Source organism: Trachemys scripta, chromosome 3 (genome assembly GCF_013100865.1).
Source record: "Trachemys scripta elegans isolate TJP31775 chromosome 3, CAS_Tse_1.0, whole genome shotgun sequence".
NCBI classification, from domain to species: Eukaryota; Metazoa; Chordata; order Testudines; family Emydidae; genus Trachemys; species Trachemys scripta.
Genome location: NC_048300.1, coordinates 117,009,727 through 117,028,159, shown reverse-complemented (window position 1 = coordinate 117,028,159; position 18,433 = coordinate 117,009,727). Strand labels below are relative to the sequence as shown.

The 18,433-nt window shown below is 43.4% G+C and overlaps 1 protein-coding gene across 1 annotated transcript; it reads right to left on the bottom strand.

Moving 5' to 3' along the window:
* Window positions 1-135: 135 nt before the first annotated feature.
* Window positions 136-8,479, bottom strand: FAM162B (family with sequence similarity 162 member B). Its single transcript, XM_034765806.1, has 4 exons — window positions 8,120-8,479; window positions 6,299-6,410; window positions 2,149-2,257; window positions 136-1,844 (listed from the first exon to the last, which is right to left on the bottom strand). The coding sequence occupies exons 1-4, from the start codon at window positions 8,274-8,276 to the stop codon at window positions 1,749-1,751; spliced, it is 474 nt and encodes a 157-aa protein (XP_034621697.1). The 5' UTR covers window positions 8,277-8,479; the 3' UTR covers window positions 136-1,748.
* Between the last annotated feature and the right edge of the window lie 9,954 nt (window positions 8,480-18,433).

Genomic DNA, 18,433 nt, shown 5'->3' with positions numbered 1-18,433 from the left:
ATTTTCTACTGAATTTTTATCATAGCACTTTCTGTCTTTCAGAACTTTGTTCATACTGCTGTTTAATTTTGTAGTATTTCCTTTAAACACTATTGCTAGCAGCAATCAGAAGAAGAAAACAAAAAATAGTAATAATGTTGGTGCAGAAATAACTTTACTGTAGAACAAGTTTGGAAAAATGATTTCTACTGGGTCTATGTGTAAAAGATGCACTATCCTTTTTCCTCCATGGTCAATTACCTCAGTTGGGTTTTTGTCTTCAATCTTATGATTTAATTTTTGTAAGTGAGACTTTTTTTAAAGTTCAAATTGATATGCAGGGTAAAATGCCTGCTGCTTAGCACGAAACCAGTGCAAAGGTTAATTGAAATCTTAAATGAGAAATTTTTCATTCTCATTCATGGCATTATGGTTTTATGTAATGTATGAATCTAAAATGCCTATATTGACTTTAAGTAGAGTGATAGTGCATCTTTTAATCCAGACTGGAGGCCCATTATTGTGTATCTCTACAAACCAACACGTGAAAAGTATGCAATATTATGGAATGTTTCAATTCAGAATACTATACAAAAACTAATAAAAGCTATTTTACAGTGGTGAGTGTATTCATTAGTATTCTAAAATTAGTCCTGATTCTTAGAAAATAGCAAATATAAATACAATCTCTATACTAATGTAAGAGCTGAATTAAGTAAAAACTGTGGCTGACTTCCATGCTATATAATAGTGTGCCATGCTAGAAAAATCAGCTTTATGGAGAGGGGTAAAACAAAATATTGCATGAAGTGACTTTTAAAACTAGCCATGAAAATATCTCCTCTCTAAGCATCCCATGCCTCTGACCATCACCATCCTCCATCCTTTTTTCATTTGCAAAATTAATGGGACTTCCCAAGAGTTTTCAGAGGAAAAGTCTATAGACACTAAAATGCTGCTTATTGTGTTTTATTTGCAAAAGAACTAAGTAAACTTTAGCAAGACAAGGTGGGTGAGGTATAAACTTTAGTGAGACAAGGTGGTTGAGGTAATACCTTTTATTGGATCAACTTCTGTTGGTGGGAGAGACAAGCTTTTGAGGTTGGGCCAATAAAAGAGATTACCCCTCCCACCCTGTCTCTCTAATATCTGGTACTGACATAGCTACAACACTATAAGTAAACTGTGTCAGTTCAGCCTGGTCTAGTAAACGAGATTCAACAGAGATACTGTAGGGATGCTATTAATTTTTCCAACTACATAGTCACTGGCTTCCCTAGTATTTAAATGATTTTTGGCTTGCACAATTTTTTTAGTATGCTTTAATTTCTTTAATATATAACAGTTTTCAAATGGTGGTTCTTGTCAGTAATATAATTTTGTGTCGATAGAAAAATCTCCAGAATCAAATCTAGCAGGAAGAGATTTCAGGACAGGGTAGGTGATGTATGTGTTGTCTTTGTGGACAGTTACATATTTTTTATCAAACTGAGGCAAAAAAGGAATTATTAGAACTTTCTAAAGATTTGAACTGACCTTGGTCATCTGCTGCAAGTACTGAAAATATCTCTGTGTAATGTAGAAAAAGACACCCTATTCCCTTCGTTCCCAACATTTTTTTGAGTGCAACATTGTTGGGCTCCAATGTGTTGTTATTTAACAGAGCAGTCTGCTAACTAGTTACAGTCACTAATTATGCCAAATAACATTTGTTTGTTTTTTTGTGGTGTTTGCTCCTACTAGCAAATTCACAGCTTTTAATAGAAATATTATTTAGTCTTAAACTCTGCTGATACTGCAGCCTCTTCACGCCACTTGGCTTTCTTTGCTAGGTTCCAGCTTGTTAGGGACTCATGGTGTTCAGTCTGCAAAAAAAAAAAAAAAAAAAATCAGTTTAAGAGTAGTGTCCTGTGAATCACGAAATTACACTTAAGAAAAACTTTGCATCATGGTAGTAGCTAATGTTTATCTCGTGCTTTATGAATACAGGTTTGTGGAGGGAGAAGTATTAACTAAAATACATAAATTTGATTTAAATTTGTCAGTAGCGACAATTTATCTATATACTGTATATATCTATCTATATATAGAGAGAGATCTATATATCTCTTGTAAATATTAATGGAACTTATCACCTTGGTTTTTAAAAATACATGGCAATATACCCACCCTTCTAGCTGATGCAATCACAGCAAAGCAGGCGATAATTGTGAGTCCAATCATTAGATAACAGGCTTTTACCCGAGCTTTGTTTCTTGCAATGTCCAGCATTTCTGGCCTACAATTAAAATTGGATTGAACAAAATTAGTATGAAACATCAAGAAGTTAGTTCAGCACACCACAGATATAACTTTGGTTGGTTGATTTTTTTTTAACAGAAATTAAATACCCGATAGCTAGGAATAAACTTCCAGCTGCTAATATGTGACCATTGTGGGCTTGGCATTTATTACTTGGCATTGTCTAACTGTTGACTGTTTTGCACAGTAGAACCTAATCCATCTCTAGTTGTAAACAATGCAAATGGATTTGAGATTCTTGATCTTTCCTATAACTATTTGTAATGCTTGAGATAAGCAGGGCGTAAACCACATTTAAAGTTACTGGTCAGTAGTGATGTGGTGAATTTCAAATACTTCCACATATATGAAAGGACTCTGTTAGAAGGGAACTGACATTGCTTGATGTGAGGCATTCTCTTGACTGTTCCGAAATAGATGTATGTATTAGTTGTAATACCTAAACAGCACTTCAAAAACTGCTTAAAGTTTTGACTGTATCCAATCTACTATAGATCTGGGATTTCATTTATTTGGTTATGTTAATAAAACTGATCAGTTTCACACCATCATGGGTTTTAGTTTTATGTATCACCCATTTATTTTTAAAAGGATAATGTTGGTATTAAATTAGCACAGGCAACGTTTGCATGCTTTCAGTTTTGCGTGCCTAAAAAAGAGCAGATCATCGTGCTGGCCATGACAGAGGTAGTTTGATTTGTTGATTCCATAGAGCATAGACAGGTCTTTCCTTGAAAGGTGTTTGCCACACTTACATTAAAATACAGCTTTTTACCTACCAAAAAACCCAACACCCTCTTCCCTCCTTATCCTGGCTTTCAACAATCCCATCCCCTGCTTCAGATCTTCCCCATCACTTGCTGGTTCTCTCCTTGTTCTCAATGTGTGCATTCCTGATTTTAGCGTTCTCTGCTTTCTAGTTCCTGAAATAATTGGGAACCACTAGTGGACCATGCACTAAATACATGCTGGGAAGCAGAAAAACAGAGAATCTCTCCAAACCACACACAAATGGTTTCCCAAGTTTGATTTCACCCTTTTGCCTGCTGGATACGAGGCCTGGAAACAGTATTCTAAAGATTACCCTTGCATCTGCAGGATCGGGAATCATAGGGTTAGAAAGGACTGCAAGTGTCATCTAGCCCAGTGGTTCTCAAACTTATTTGAACGTGCCCCCTTCTTTGTCTGTGGTAGTTTATGCCACTTCCTTCCCGCCTCCTGCCACACAACTGCATATACTGCCACCCTGCTTTGAAGGCAGAGCAGAGAGTGGCGGCTGCTGGCCAAGCACCCAGCTCTCAAAGCAATGTCATTGCCAGCAGCACAGGTGTGGCATGGTATGGTATTGCCACCCTTACTACTTTGCTGCTGCTGGCCACAGCACTGCCTTCAGAACTGGGCGCCCAGCCGGCAGCTGCCACTTTCCTAAAGCTTCTCATGCCCCCCAGTCCCCAGAATACATCCCTGCCCCCCCAGTTTGAGAACCTGTGATTTAGTCTAACCCCTTGTCACGATGCAGGATTTGCTGTGTTTAAGCCATCCAATTTCATCTGGTCACTTTTTGCATTAAATGGTCTTTTAAAATTCAGTTTAGTTTTAATTGGCTCTTCATTTTTTAAAAAAATACATTCTAAAAGGCATCCTATATGAAAAGAGAGACTTTGAAAACTACATCTAATGAGCTTAGACTACAATTTTACACCTTCCCTCCAAAAAATAACCCTGTGAAGTGCACAAACACGAGAACCTGACAGCATTACTAGCAGACAAAGCATTTAGTAACAAGCTCTGCAAAATCTACCTTAACATAGAACAATTTTAAAAGGGAAAGGGTATAGTGAAATTGTGGGGCCTGCAGTGCTTCCCTTCAGCCCATAAAAACTTAACACCACACATAATGGCAGATCTTACAAGCAACTGAGCTTACTGTAAATGAGGGTTATGAGTTGAGGGTGTAGTGCACCTCCAAGGGGGTTGTCAGGGCTTGCAGGTTTGATCATCAGTGTGAGGATACTGTAGCTGTATTTCATAATGCTAAACACATTAGGTATGAGATCAAAACCAGACTAGCACATAAAACTATTAATCTAGGATCCATTTGGAGCAGCAGAAGCCAAAATATAAATGCATTACTTGTTTGCTTTAATGCCTTAATCATATTTCACAATGCACTAATTGAAGCTGTTCTGAAGCAGAATCCCAATTCCTACCTGCTTTCTGCCACTGTTTCAAGGAAACAGATCTAATTATGGTTTTCTGTAGTCTTTCATTAAGGACTGTATCCCTCAATCCTTACTTAAGCCAAACTTCTACTGAAATCAGTGGAGATTTGTTTAAGCAAATCTTGAATAAGGACTGCAGGATTTGGTCCTTCATGCCAAATATCTTACAGGAACAGATTTTACTCACATGTAACATTTGCTTTGCCATTGCAAAGGCCATTTTGATAGCTAATCATTTTTGTTTTTAATTGCTTTACATTTGAATCTTCCAAAAATACATATTACATTGCTCTCCTATTTCTCTCTAAAGGATAACTCTCTTGTACTGAAGACAGTGTGAATTTTTGGCCCTGTTGAAGTCACGGAAGTTTTGCCATTGACTTCAAGAGGTCAGGATTTCTCAGTAAGGGAGGAAATTCTGACAAGAGTGAGATGAGTAGGGAACAGCTATGGGATTAATATTAGACAAAAGTTGGGGCTATTGTTGCTTGCAGAGATGCTCTTGCTTATTTTCTCAGCTGCAGTAGGAATGAAACTTGGGAACAAAGGAAACATCCTGGAGTCATCCTTGAAACTCTCTCAATAAAGTCCAATATATTATATATGGCCAACTAGGGATGAAGGCCGGTGATAAAAAGTACATTGTTCTGTGGATGAGTTACATTTTGTATCAATGAGGCTGAGGAATGAACATTAATGTTACATGAACTTCACATTTATATTTAACTACTTAGGGAGGGAAAAGGGAGAAGAATTGTCAGTGACATGAACTGCGCTGGTGGTGGTTAGTGCGGGAGCAATATTTTGGCATCAAGACTTACTCTCAGGGTATTCAGTATTGTACTAGAAATACCTCTTTTAAAGTACAGTATTTTTTTAACAGGCAGTAAGTACATGCTTCTATCTCTCCTCCCGCCCTCTTTCTCAAATACTTCCTTGCCTTGTAATAAAGTGTATGGAATGGATGATCACTAAATGATGACATCAAACAAGTTAGAAGATATATTTTTGTTTATGTAATCAGTAAACAGAAAATACCATTTACTGATAGTCTTTCTCTGATTACACATTAGATAAACCAAGCAAATAAACAAGTTGGTCTGTAAATACAACCAAAGCTCAAACTACTACTGCACTCAGGGCCAAATCCTGTCTGTCTTGCTCAGGGGCGTAGTTCTGTTTACTTATGATGATGATGATGAGCAACTGTAAACTGTAAAATCATCTAAAAATACCTGAAATCCTCAAGGGAAACTTGGGGAGGGAGAGATCTGGAAAACTTTTAGCCATTGGCTTATATTTTAGTGTTTTGAGTTTTCCGAATTTCAGAGATCATATATTGAAGGTTTAACACCCTTCTCATTGATTGCACCTAGCCTTGTTTGGACGTATTAACTGTTTTGATAGTATGTGCTTGGCTTCTCTTGGAAATTCTGTCATGAGCCGCTAATAAGCATCTGGCTACAAATAAGGGGCTGCTCAATGAAGGAGCCAGTTCTGTCTCAGGAATCCACCACAATAGGATACAAGATTCTATCCCTCAGCAGCCACCTGACTCCCAGCAAGTGAGAATACAATGGCAACCTGGGGTGCAAATGGAGCTGGGACCTAATAGACTAGAAGCCACTGGGTGGGAGAGAGGAGGTGATATGGAAGCGGAGGAAGAGGGGGAACAGCACCTCCCCGTCCCTTATGTCTGTCTCCTAATTTTTCATTGACCTTTCAAATGTTGTAAAACGTTGACAGGTTCAAACTTTTGGGGCAGTTTGAAAAGGAGGAACCAATGATGCACTTACGGGATCCTTGAGGGAATCTCTTCTTCAGTCTTGAAGCGTCCTGTCCACATGAGGATTTTTTTGTCAAAGTTGGAAGGTTTGTAACTACCAGGTACTTTGTACATCTTCTCAGCTGAAAGATGAACCAGAGAAAAGCCCCTCATCACTTTGTTCACTGGAGAGATAATGGGATTGGTGGGGAGTGTCCCTAGCCATGGTCCATCTCTGTTACTGGGTTCAGGGCTTTTTTTGTTCTGGTAAAGACCTTAACCTTTACTCTTGAGTAACCTTTCTTGTACCTCAAATCACCTATGTTCTCTATGTTTGCAGTGGTGGTGTGGCCAAGATGGTCCCAGGATACTAGAGACACAAAATGGGTGAGGTAATGTCTTTTACTGTACCAACTTCTGTTGCTGAAAGAGCGTGGAAGAAGAGCTCGGTGGAGCTGAAAAGCTTGTCTCTCCTTTTGGGTCACCCTTGTTGATCTGGGTAGAAACTGGATCTACCTGGAATCTGCTGATTGTTGTACCCATGTGCCTGAATTGTACCATCAACCTAAAGAACAAGTCTTCCTGCTCCTATTGCACCTCAAAAATGTAAATCCTGCTGCACCATGACACATGAGTATTGTAAAACCTCATTTCCACACCTGCCTCCAGCCAATTTTTAACCCCACTCCCAATGCTCAAGCCTCATCAGAGAACAAGTTTAGCTGCTTCCATTCCAGCAAAACCATCCAGATGTTAATTCAGCCTGGGTGTATGACAGCTGCTCGAGCAGGGATCTGGTAGCTGGATCCTGCAAGACTTTGGCCCCAGTCACCCAAATTCCACAGTTTAACATGAGAACATGTTCAGCTGTTTCTGCTGCATCTTAAAAACCCAGCCCCAGGGACATCCTACTGCATCAGCACCTTAAACTAGATATTCAGACTGTGGCATGGGAGCCACAAGTGGCTCTTCAATGTGTTTCTTAGGGCTTTTTGCAGGACATGATATTAAAAAACCATCTGATTTAATTAACCGATCAGGATGCTTTTAATGTGTTATTAACCAATTGTAAAATATGTGCTTAGTCATTTTGCTGGGGGGGCCTAAACGAACCAATGAATTCACACTACTCTAGCTCTTTTGGGTAATGTTGATCGCCAATTTGGCTCCTGAACCACTTGGGGTCCCACTACCACTGCCTTAAATGCTCAGATCATGCTGCTGCATCTTGGCAAATTTTGGCCCCAACTCCATAAATGTTGCCCTCAAAATCGAGAACAAATGCCTCTACTACTCCATCATCAAAAGGTAGCCCCTGCCATCTCCTCCTGGGGCAGGCTGGAGGGTGGTTTTATTTGGGGGGAGGGGAGAAGTAGCTGTGTTATCTGCCTGCATCTGTAACTTTCACTCTATGCATCCGAAGAAGTGAGGTTTTTACTCACGAAAGCTTATGCCCAAATAAATCTGTTAGTCTTTAAGGTGCCACCAGACTCCTTGTTGTTTTTGTAGATACAGACTAACAGGGCTACCCCCTGATACTTGTGTTATCTGTGTTAAGGGTACAATTTGGGGGCTTGAGTCCAAACGTTGGCTGGATCGAGGCAGTTCCAGCGTTTATTCTCTCTCTCCCACCCCCGCCCTTTACTGGCCTGAAGCAGAAGTGAGAGCCGGAGCGCTGGGCAGAGCTGCAAACGCTCCGCTAGGACACGTCCCAGCGGGGAGCCCCGGGGCTTGCCAGGGCCCTGGGGCAGGGTGCAGCGTAGCGGTGCAAGCAGCCTGCCAGCCGGAGAAGCGGAGAGAGGGTCTCTGTGAGTCACAGCACAGGGGAGCCCCGGGCTCCCCGTTTACTCACCCGAGCTGATGGGCCCTGGGCTTCGGTTGTGGGCGCTGCTGGAGGAAGCTGCAGTGGCCGCGATCCCACGGGCTGCCGGCCGGAGCAGGGGGGCGTGCAGTTGCCCTTCGGCCAGGAGCCGGCCCAGGCAGACGCGGCTCCCAGCTGCAGCCAGCATGGCGAGGACCGCGCTGCTTGGCTGCCGCCTCCGAGCCGGCTGAGGCTGGGCAGGCAACGCGGAGAGGGGACCCCGCACCCCCTGCAGTCCAGAGAGCAACCGGCACCAGCTCCAGCCCCTCGCAGCCTCCCTGCGACCGCCCCCTCCTCCGGGCCGGGGAGCGCCAGCAGCTCTTCCCAGCCTCTGCCCCCACACCGCTCGCTAGCCCAGCTCAGGGCTGCAACCCCCTCGGGATCTGCCTCCTCCCTCCAGCCCAGCGAACTTCACCAGGCCCCCAGGCACTTCGCCCTCCCCGCCCCATAATTTCCCCCATGGGAAACTGCTAGTCCCAGCTGCTGCAGCTCTGGTCCAGCAAGCAAGTGGCTGGTGCTTCCCTCTCACCCCTTGGGGAATGCTACTGCCACTTCTCTCATCTCCTATGCAGGAAGGAGGGAGGGGGCTGTTTCTCTTCGCTCATTAAGATGCCCCATCTCCATGTGCCTGCCCTCTGGGCCGGGAAGTGTGACTACTTACCTGCTACCCCCTCAAACTGCTGCCCCCAGAAAGTCTCTCGTTTCTGCTCCGATGAGCTGGATCTGATGCGTGCGAGAAACCAGGGAAGATTTTGCTTCTTGCTGGGCCAGGGTTGAGAGGGCTGATCCAGGCTGGCAAAATGTGAAGGAGAGAGAAACAACAGCGTTTGCTACACACTGGTAAAGGCCTGTGGTCAGAAAATACTTCACACCAATGTGGGATAGACCCATTGTAAATTAGCAAATGGGGGGAGGGAGAAAGGGGGCTGAAAGTCAGTGCCTGCACATCAGACATCCCTCTTGCCAGTCATGAAGTGCAAGTAACTGCCCCAGTGAGCACAATGCCTAGAAAAATGGAGGCCTGATTCTTGAATGGCACCATTAGATCAACCACAATTCAAATAAAATAACAATAGATCCTGTCCCTGCATAGACTCTCACTGCTGCCATTCTAGGAAAATGCCAACATCAGCACAAATAAAGGGTTTGCTAACATGAGAATTCATCATGTTCTGATACGCATGAAATGACCAACAAGAAAATTTAGATGTTCTGTTTAAAAGGGACTCATAAATCACCTTCTTGCCTCTAGCAACTAGTACCAGTGCAGTGTAAAATACCCATTAGCATGCAAAGCCAACAGCTAATTTTCCGAAGCTTCAAAATATCAGGGCTAATCTCAATGTTGCTAAATTATGTTTCTAGTCCTTTGCCATGTAAAAATGGTCTTGTGAATGAAAGTTGACAGACTGCAGGACTGAAAAGTCATCACTGATTTTTCTTAAAGATCTTGGATTATACATTGTACCCCTTCTGCCACCTTCTGCCTTTGTCACTCTATGAATCCTATGGTCACAGGTCCCTCAGTCACTGGAAGGAACCCCACCAGTTTGTGGCTGAGGGAGGCAGTGCCAGGCATGCTGTAACTGATAGCAACAATGCTGCTTCATGCAGCCTCCCAGCAGAATTTTCCCTTCTGAGAGGGGTCAACTATCTCAACAGGTTATCACAGTGCAGCTTCATTACTGTCAAAGGTCTTGGAAGGTCATGGTGAGTTTCTGTGCTTGCTTTGCTTGCTTGCCTGCTGTGGAAAAATATCAGAACTGGCAAAAGGTGTCACTGTTTGTCAAATGGCAAACAGTTCTTTAGAGCACAGGCTGTGGGATCAACATAGCAAAAATTGTTCCCAAGTTTACTCTCCCAGCACAGTGATTCGCTCCAACAGCGTTAAAAGCCTGAGGCTGGATTCTCAGCCCTATGGTGCCTCTTTTGTCCTCCTCTGGCTTTTCAGAAACCTGTGAAGCCAGCTTAACTGGTCAGCTGATGATTTCTCCTCCATGATCTAGAACTGATGCAGTTCCTGTTGTAGGGGCATTCCTGGGAGAAAGGGGGAGCTCTCTATGTCCTGGTAATCCTATTGCCAGACAGTCAGTCCCTTTGGGGCAACAGGCAGCTTGGCACAGTTTAGAGCAGCCCTGCGGCTGTAGGGACCAAAGTGGCCTCTTGCCTGCCCCAGAATTGAGGGAACCCAAAGACGGCATAAAGCCACCTTCCCTTTCACCACTTTCCCCTCACTGAGTGCAGCTCTCTAGACTAGAAAATCTAGCCCCTGGTACACAAGAGTGTTATAATTCTGGCTGCTTTATGATAGCAACCTTAGGGAACTCTTGAAATCTTCAGGGTGCCATAAATAGCGTTTTTTCTTCACTTTGCTGTTTATAGGGGAATCAGGGCCGGCTCTAGGCACCAGCGTCACAAGCATGTGCTTAGGGTGGCACTTTTCAAGGGGCGGCACTCCGGTGGCAAAAAACCAGGAGCCGGCCCTGAGGGGAATGTAGCGCTTCATGTGTCTTTCCTGTGGTATCTTCACCTAATAAAAAGACAGAGAATAGTTTCCACAAAGAAAGCAGTATGTTTAGTACTTCCTGCACAGGAAATCATCTGCCTTATATCATGGATGGGAGGAGGAGATTTTTGTTTTATTCCCTGTGCATGTGCACAATACATTATTTGTGTCCAAACTCACATACATCCTAAAAGAGCAGCCCAGTATGCCCAAGTGCCTTTTGCAAAAATTGGAGATGGGTTGAAAATGCAACTGAGGAAGTGACATGGATTTTGCATTATTTAGTTCCTTGCAGAATTTCCTCATGTAGTTTTCCTCTTGTTTTGCTGCAGAATCATAGAATCATAGAATATCAGGGTTGGAAGGTACCTCAGGAGGTCATCTAGTCCAACCCCCTGCTCAAAGCAGGACCAGTTCCCAACTAAATCATCCCAGCCAGGGCTTTGTCAAGCCTGACCTTAAAAACCTCTAAGGAAGGAGATTCCACCACCTCCCTAGGTAACCCATTCCAGTGCTTCAACCCCCTCCTAGTGAAAAAGTTTTTCCTAATATCCAACCTAAACCTCCCCCACTGCAACTTGAGACAATTACTCCTTGTTCTGTCTCTCCATTTTAGGGCACACAAACTAACTTTTTCTTCAGATGTGCTGCAAATGGAACAGCATTGCAAGATGAAATGACCTCCGGGTCAGCCCTGATGATGCATCTCTTCCACTAGGAATTTTGATGGCAAAAGTTTTTTTAGTTTTTTTTTAAAGCTGCCATGGATCTTTTGTACCAGGAATTTCTGTTGATTGAATCAAATTAATAATATGTTCCACTGCTGGAGGACAGAAGAGTGTTGCATATTTTTCATTCATTTGGCTCAATTTAGGAAGTTCTCTGGCACCCAGTGCACAGTTGGAAAGCAGCATCTGAATGAAACCACACTCCTGATTCCATCTGCCCCCTGGCTCTAGCAAACTTGCATGCTACATCTCTTTCCTCATTAGAATCCAGTGCTTGTAGCAGAAAGAGATGTGGAACAACCATCTTCATTTTTCAATACAAAGCTGAATCAATATGTCCCATATACTATACTATCACATACATCACTATTTCTAGGATATCACCACTTCTCTCAAGGCTCAAAAATGCAAATTCGAATGAAATACTTCTACATTTATTCCAGATAAGTACTTTTTATCTTTTCCGCTTTTACAATGCTTGACAGAGCAAAGAGGTGTAGTATAATTGCAGGGACCTCAGGCAGTGGTAGTAGGGTTGCCAACTTTCTACTCACACAAAACCAAACACCCTTGCCCTGCTGTGATGGGTTCAGTCACAGAGACCCCCCGGGACTGTCACCTGATGTGCTGTAATTACCTCTGAGCCCATTTTCCCTGCCAGCTTGGGACTTCCAGAACCCTGCCTTGTTGAGCCAGATGCGCTAGCCTGCTGCAACACAGACCCAGGGTCTGGTCCATGCCCCCAAAGCTACAGATTTAACTGAAAACAGCTCCGCAGGTTGCCAGTACCCAGACACCAGATCCCAATGGGATCCAAACACCAAATAAATCCATTTTACTCTGTATAAAGTTTATACAGGGTAAATTCAGAAATTGTCTGCCCTCTAGGACACTGATAGATATGCACAGCTGTTTGCTCCCCCAAATACGCTGGGTTTATTAATAAAAGTGATTTTATTAAGTATAAAAAGTAGGATTTAAGTGGTTTCAAGTACTAACAGACAGAACAAAGTAAGTCACCAAGCAAAATAAAGCAAAAACACGCAAGTCTAAGCCTAATACATTAAGAAACTTATTACAGATAATATCTCACCCTCAGAGATGTTCCAATAAGCTTCTTTCATAGACTAGATTCCTTCTTAGTCTGGGCCCAATCCTTTCCCCTGGTACAGTCCTTGTTAGTTCCAGCAGACTTCTCAGGTGGTAAGCAGGGGTTTTCCCATGACTGGCAGCCCCCTTTGCCCTTCTCCACCTCCTTTTATAGCTTTGGCACAAGGCATGAATTTTTTGTCTCTCTGGGTCCCCACCCATCCTACTAAATGGAAAAGTACAAGGATTAAGATTGATTTCATTATCAGGTGACATGGTCACATGTCACTGTAAGACCCCCTAGTCTCCATTCCTCCAAGGTTGGCCCACAGGTACACAGGAAGGTTTGCAGGTAAATAAACCATTTATAACCAATTGTCCTAGTCAATGGGCACCATCAAGATTCTAAACCACCATTAATGGCCCACACTTTGCATAATTACAATAGGATCTCCGACTTATACTTCATATTTCTAGCTTCAGATACAAGAATGATACATGCATACAAATAGGAGGAACATATTCAGTAGTTTATAACCTTTGTTATGATACCTCACAAGAGACCTTTCGCATAGAGCATATTCCAGTTAAATCATATTCAAAAGCATACTTCCATAAAGCATATGGAGTGCAACGTCACACCTGCCCCCTGCCCCACCCCTCATCCAAGTCCCCACCCTGCCCCGCACCTTCACTGAGGCCCCACCCCCGCTCACTCCATTCTCCCTCCCCCATCGCTCTCTTTCCCTACCCTCACTTGCTCATTTTTGCCAGGCTCACTCAGGGGATGGGATTGGAACAGTGGGGGAAGGGCTCTGGCTGGGGGTGTGGGCTCTGAGGTGGGGCCAGGGATGAGGGATTTGGGATCGAGGAGGGAGCTCTGGGTTGGGGTAGGGGGTTGAGGTGTGGGGGGTGTGAGGGTTCCTGCTAGGGGTGAAGACTCTGGGGTGGGGCTGGGGATGATGGATTTGGGGTGTAGGAGGGTGCTCAGGGCTGGGACCGAGGGGTCTGGAGGGTGGGAGGGGGAGCAGGGCTGGGGCAAGGGGTTCGGGCATGGGGTGGGTAAGGGCTCTGTCTGGGGGTATGGACTCTGAGGTGGGGCTGGGGATGAGGGGTTTGGCGTGTGCCACCAACCGGACTTTTAATGACCGCCAGGGTTAACGGACTTTTAATGGCTGCTGACTGGAGCCGCCAAGGTCCCTTTCCGACCAGGCATTCCGGTTGAAAACCAGATGCCTGGCAACCCTAAGTGGTAGCACCTCGCTTTCTTATATTCTCTGCCTGTGGCACGCACCAGTTTGGTCTAGCTCAAGCTATTGGGCTCATTTGAGGGGTACCTGGGTGAAATTTAAGGTCCTGTGATATACGGGAAGTCAGACTACATGATCTAATGGGCCCTTCAGTCCTTAAATTCTGTGAAATTATGAAAGATCAGTTGTATTTTTAAAAGTTACAATTTACATTTGTAGTACTAATTAATATCTCTACATCAACTGAAACAAATATATGTGGATTTTAGAAGAAATGGGAAAGAAATCACTGCAAACAGCAGCACAACACCAATAATAATGCAACTTAATTTTGCATTAAAAATATTTCTAATACATCAGCAAAGAGGCAGATCACTTTAACAGTTATTAGGCAGTACTAGAACTTCCTTGTCCAGCACACACACAAAAACCACAATATTAATGCACCACTAGATGGCAGCAGCACAAAAATTACATAAAACACTAGTTCAACAAGTAGGATCAACATTGCTGAAATGCATCTGGAATGCTTGCTAATATGGCTTATTGCCTTTAAAACAAATATTGAAGTGCTACCAAACAGTTCACCCTAATTTTCTCCACTGGTGGAGGGTGAGGTAGGCAATTCTCTGTGAGTCTTATAAATCTAAATATAGGCATAATCTTAACTGTTTCTGAAATCAAATGTTTAAGAGCCACACACTGTGGCCCTGACAATTGCTGGAAAACATGGGCACTAAAGACAGTAAAATAAAGAACTAACAGCAACTCTATAAAGTATAACCATAATTAAATAGACTCTACGATGCAGATTGCAGTATGTTACCCCACTTCCCATACTCTCTCTCTCCCCCAAAAGCTCCCTTCAAAAAATGTACTTTGTAGCATGCCCTGAAAGCCAACAGGCTTTGGCTGTTTCAGACTTATGAGGGAGGTTGGCTCCCCCTGACTAAGGCTAGGTCTACACTACCCGCCTGAATCGGCGGGTAGAAATCGACCTCTCGGGGATCGATTTATCGCGTCCCGTCAGGACGCGACAATCAATCCCCGAATCGATGCTCTTACTCCACCAGCGGAGGTGGGAGTAAGTGCCGTCGACAGGAAGCCGCAGAGGTCGATTTTGCCGCCGTCCTCATAGCAGGGTAAGTCGTCTGCGATACGTCGAATTCAGCTACGCTATTCACGTAGCTGAATTTGCGTATCTTAAATCGACTCCCCCCTGTAGTGTAGATGTAGCCTAAGAATGCTCTAGATGGTTCAAGTAGGCCCAGGCCGGACAAAATTGAGTTCCTCATGTTGAGACACTCACCAGTTGGAAGGATGTTGCAGCAGTTAGGGAGCTAGCTTAGGATTAAGGAAACCCAATTCTGTTCCCTGTTTTGCTACAGACTTCCTGGGTGCTTTACGACAAGTCAATTAAGTCAAGATCCTCAAAGGTCTTCAGAGGCTAAATACCTTTGAGGATCTAGGCCTTTGTCTCTCAGTTTCTTATCTGTCAAATGGGGATAATAGTACTTTCCTATCTCACAGGGGTATTGTCAGGATAAAAACATCAAAGATTATGAAGTGCTCATATCCTGCAGTAATGGGGGCCATGGAAACAACAAAAATCCACTCTGACTGGAGCGTTCCTCTGAGTTTTCCAGGTTTGTAACATTAGTTGAACCTTGTGTCTGAAATGCTGACTGGAATAGGTATTAGGATCTGCAGCAAAATGGACAGCTCCCAAGGTACAATTTTTCTTGTATTGTCCTGTTGACATAACAGTGCACTGTTTTGAATGATCATGTCCTAGTTCTTGAGTACTTGCCCTCACCTATGCTACATGTCAACATGGACAGCTATTTTTGGATCAATTTATAGTTAAGGGAAAGAGACATTAAATGCCTTAGTATCTGAGTCAACTTTATTTCCCAAATCAGAGTTTAGTCAGGTAGCATGTAACTTGTACAATATACATTATGTATATTTGAAGGGTTTTTTGTTTTTAATATTCCCCCCCCCCAGAGATCTTGTGTATTGTGATTATATATGGCTCCAAATGGCAATTATTTAGTGGCTTGTGCTTATTATAATAAGCTAAGAAAGTTTTTGTCATTTAATTAGCTTTTCTTTCATTCCCCTAACAGAACAACGTCCCGCTAACTTCAAGCAATGAAAATTCCATGCTGGAGCTTTCTGTGGTCATTATAATGTTTAAGGGGTGGGGGCAGGTGTGTATGTGTGTATAATTCCTGCTGCTGTTACAAGTGCATGTCTTTAAAAGCATCCCAAAACATCAGCTATCATTGTGACAATGAAGGACAGGGTCCTTCCACACTAAGAGAGTGGAGGTTGTTTTAAAATAAACAGCACAATCTGTTTAATACTACACAGCCTGACACACAGACAACAACTCCATAGGTAAGGTTGTGCTCAGACTTGGACTTGACTCGGGAATAAAATCCTTGTTTTTCACACTTTTGTGGTGGAAATGCGCCTCCAAAACTGACACATTAACTCTTCCTAGGGCAACTGAATGTTCTATTAGTTTTTTGTTTGTTTGTTTCTGGGATCCAGGTGGTGCCTCCCTTCTCCTGCCCCCCCCCCCCCCCCCAAACCACATGGCCTTGGGAGAGAACTCTGAAGAGATGCCAGCCAGACTCTAACCAGTAGCCACAGAAGCAGGGACCTTTTTCACCTTCAGTCAAAACTGTTGAGTGTTCTCTTTCTTTGCTGACTGGCTATTTGCTCCAACATTCCCTCTCGCCTCCCTCCAGTCTCTTCATCTCAGCTTCATTCCACACATGCTCTACTTACCATCTTCTCCCCTGCCCTGTCCACCTCATCCCCTTCCCTTCCCTCCTCTTTCCATTTATCTGATCCCCTCCTAACTAATCCCACCCCCAATATTGACTCATTGTTTCCTTGTCCTCACCTATCCGTCTGTACCCATTGATTGTCTTTTGTCTTATACTTAGATTGTAAGCTCCTTGGGGCAAAGACTGTTCTGAATTTGTTCAGTTCCTAGCACAACGGGGCTCTAAGTCCATGACTGGGGCTCCTAGGTGCTATGGGAATACAAATCATTATTAATTATTATTATACATTGCCCTTGGCAGAGGAAACATTTAAAAATACTCCATTTTTGAAATTGAACCTTCAGCATCTCCCCCTTTTTCAGCTCCCCCTAGTTAAAGAACCACAGTCTCCATAAACTCTGCATGGCACACACACGTACGGCCTGATGACTTCTCCCGGACAGGCTGCTTGGACATTTCCACATATCACTTAACATAATTTGGCATATCCTCTACTAGTTCTGCTAAGAATAGCCAGCAGAATTGTCAAGCCTTATCAGCTACAGTGTTGGACTTACAAGTGGTGCCTTGCACAGAATTGGGGAGCCAGGGAGGCAGTCATGGGGCTGAGGAGCAGAAGGCCATGACAGGGGATTCAGTGCCTGGGTGGAACAGAGATGTGTGTGGAGGGAGAATGATCCTGGAGGGAGGAGCAGTGTATGTGCTTGAGGCCTGGAGGTTCGTCAGGGTACAATTCATCTCCATTTCTCTTTGGCCACCCATGCCCCACATCTCCCTCATGCTCTCCCCATAAAAATCTGCCACATCCCTACCCATCCCCATGCCTCCCAGAATGGATGCTTGCCCCGCTCGGCTAATCCTACAGCCCCCTGCTCCAGACATGTTACCACTATGACCCCCCAAAACATATTGCTCCCAAACTCTCCCACAGCCCCCAGGGGAAGGAACACAAGCCAAAACAGGGAGAGAACAGTGTGACGGTGCTGCCCGTGAGAGCCAGCTGAGGTCACTCAATCAGGATGAACTGCAAACAAAAGGGGGCAGACAAACCCCAAAAGCTGGTGGTTATTCCAATACTTAGATTTACCAAGCCAGCACAAAACAGCTTCTATAGTATCTCACTGGTTACTCAGAAGTCCAAACAAAGCAGTTCCCTTAAAGTACCCAGCCTCAGGCCTCCATCCAGACACACCTGTCAGATATGATGATGATTACTGAAAATCTTACTTCATCATATAAAAGAGAAGGTTTTTCCAATCCCAAAGGATCAGCCACATACCCAGGTTCAATTATAACTTAGATCTTACCCAAAATACACCCTATGGTCAATTCTTATTAACTAAGCTAAAATTTATTAAAAAAGAAAAGAGAGAGAGTGTTGATTAAAAGATCAATATACATACAGACTTGAATTCAATTCTTGAGGTTCAGATACATAGCAGAGGTGAGCTTGTAGTTGCCAAAAGTCCTTTTAGATATAGTCCATAGGTTATAGTCCAATGTCCATATTCAGGGTGGCTCCAGTCAATGACTGGGGATCTCAATCCTTGTGGCTTAAGGTTTCCCCCTCTTGAAACCCAAAGCAGATCTGAGATGAAGTAGGATCGTGTCCCAGGGTTCTTATACATTTCCAGCAGCCTTTCGGTCTGAGAAAACAATAGGCTTAACTCTCCTTCCAAACATCCTGGCAATTAGCACAGGGTAATTTATCCATTAAACAGTTCAGATACAGGTTACCACAACCTTCAAAGAGACATATAGACAATAATACTATTTCACTCAAGTATCATCATAAAAGTTAATATTCCTTTTTTGATCTTTGAATTAAAGTTATAGCAATAGACAAGACTTGTTTGCTTACATCACAAGACCTGAGCAAACATCTACCTTTGAGATCTCTAACAATGCAGACTTGCATTTCAAAGCTCTAT

Excerpts from the sequence above, each read along its gene's own strand:
- FAM162B (XM_034765806.1), bottom strand. The coding sequence starts at position 8,276 with ATGCTGGCTGCAGCTGGGAGCCGCGTCTGCCTGGGCCGGCTCCTGGCC. Across the intron at positions 2,258-6,298 it reads GAGATTCCCTCAAGGATCCC|GCCAGAAATGCTGGACATTG; the intron begins GTAAGTGCATCA and ends TTTTAATTGTAG. Across the intron at positions 1,845-2,148 it reads TGATTGCATCAGCTAGAAGG|ACTGAACACCATGAGTCCCT; the intron begins GTGGGTATATTG and ends TTTTTTTTGCAG.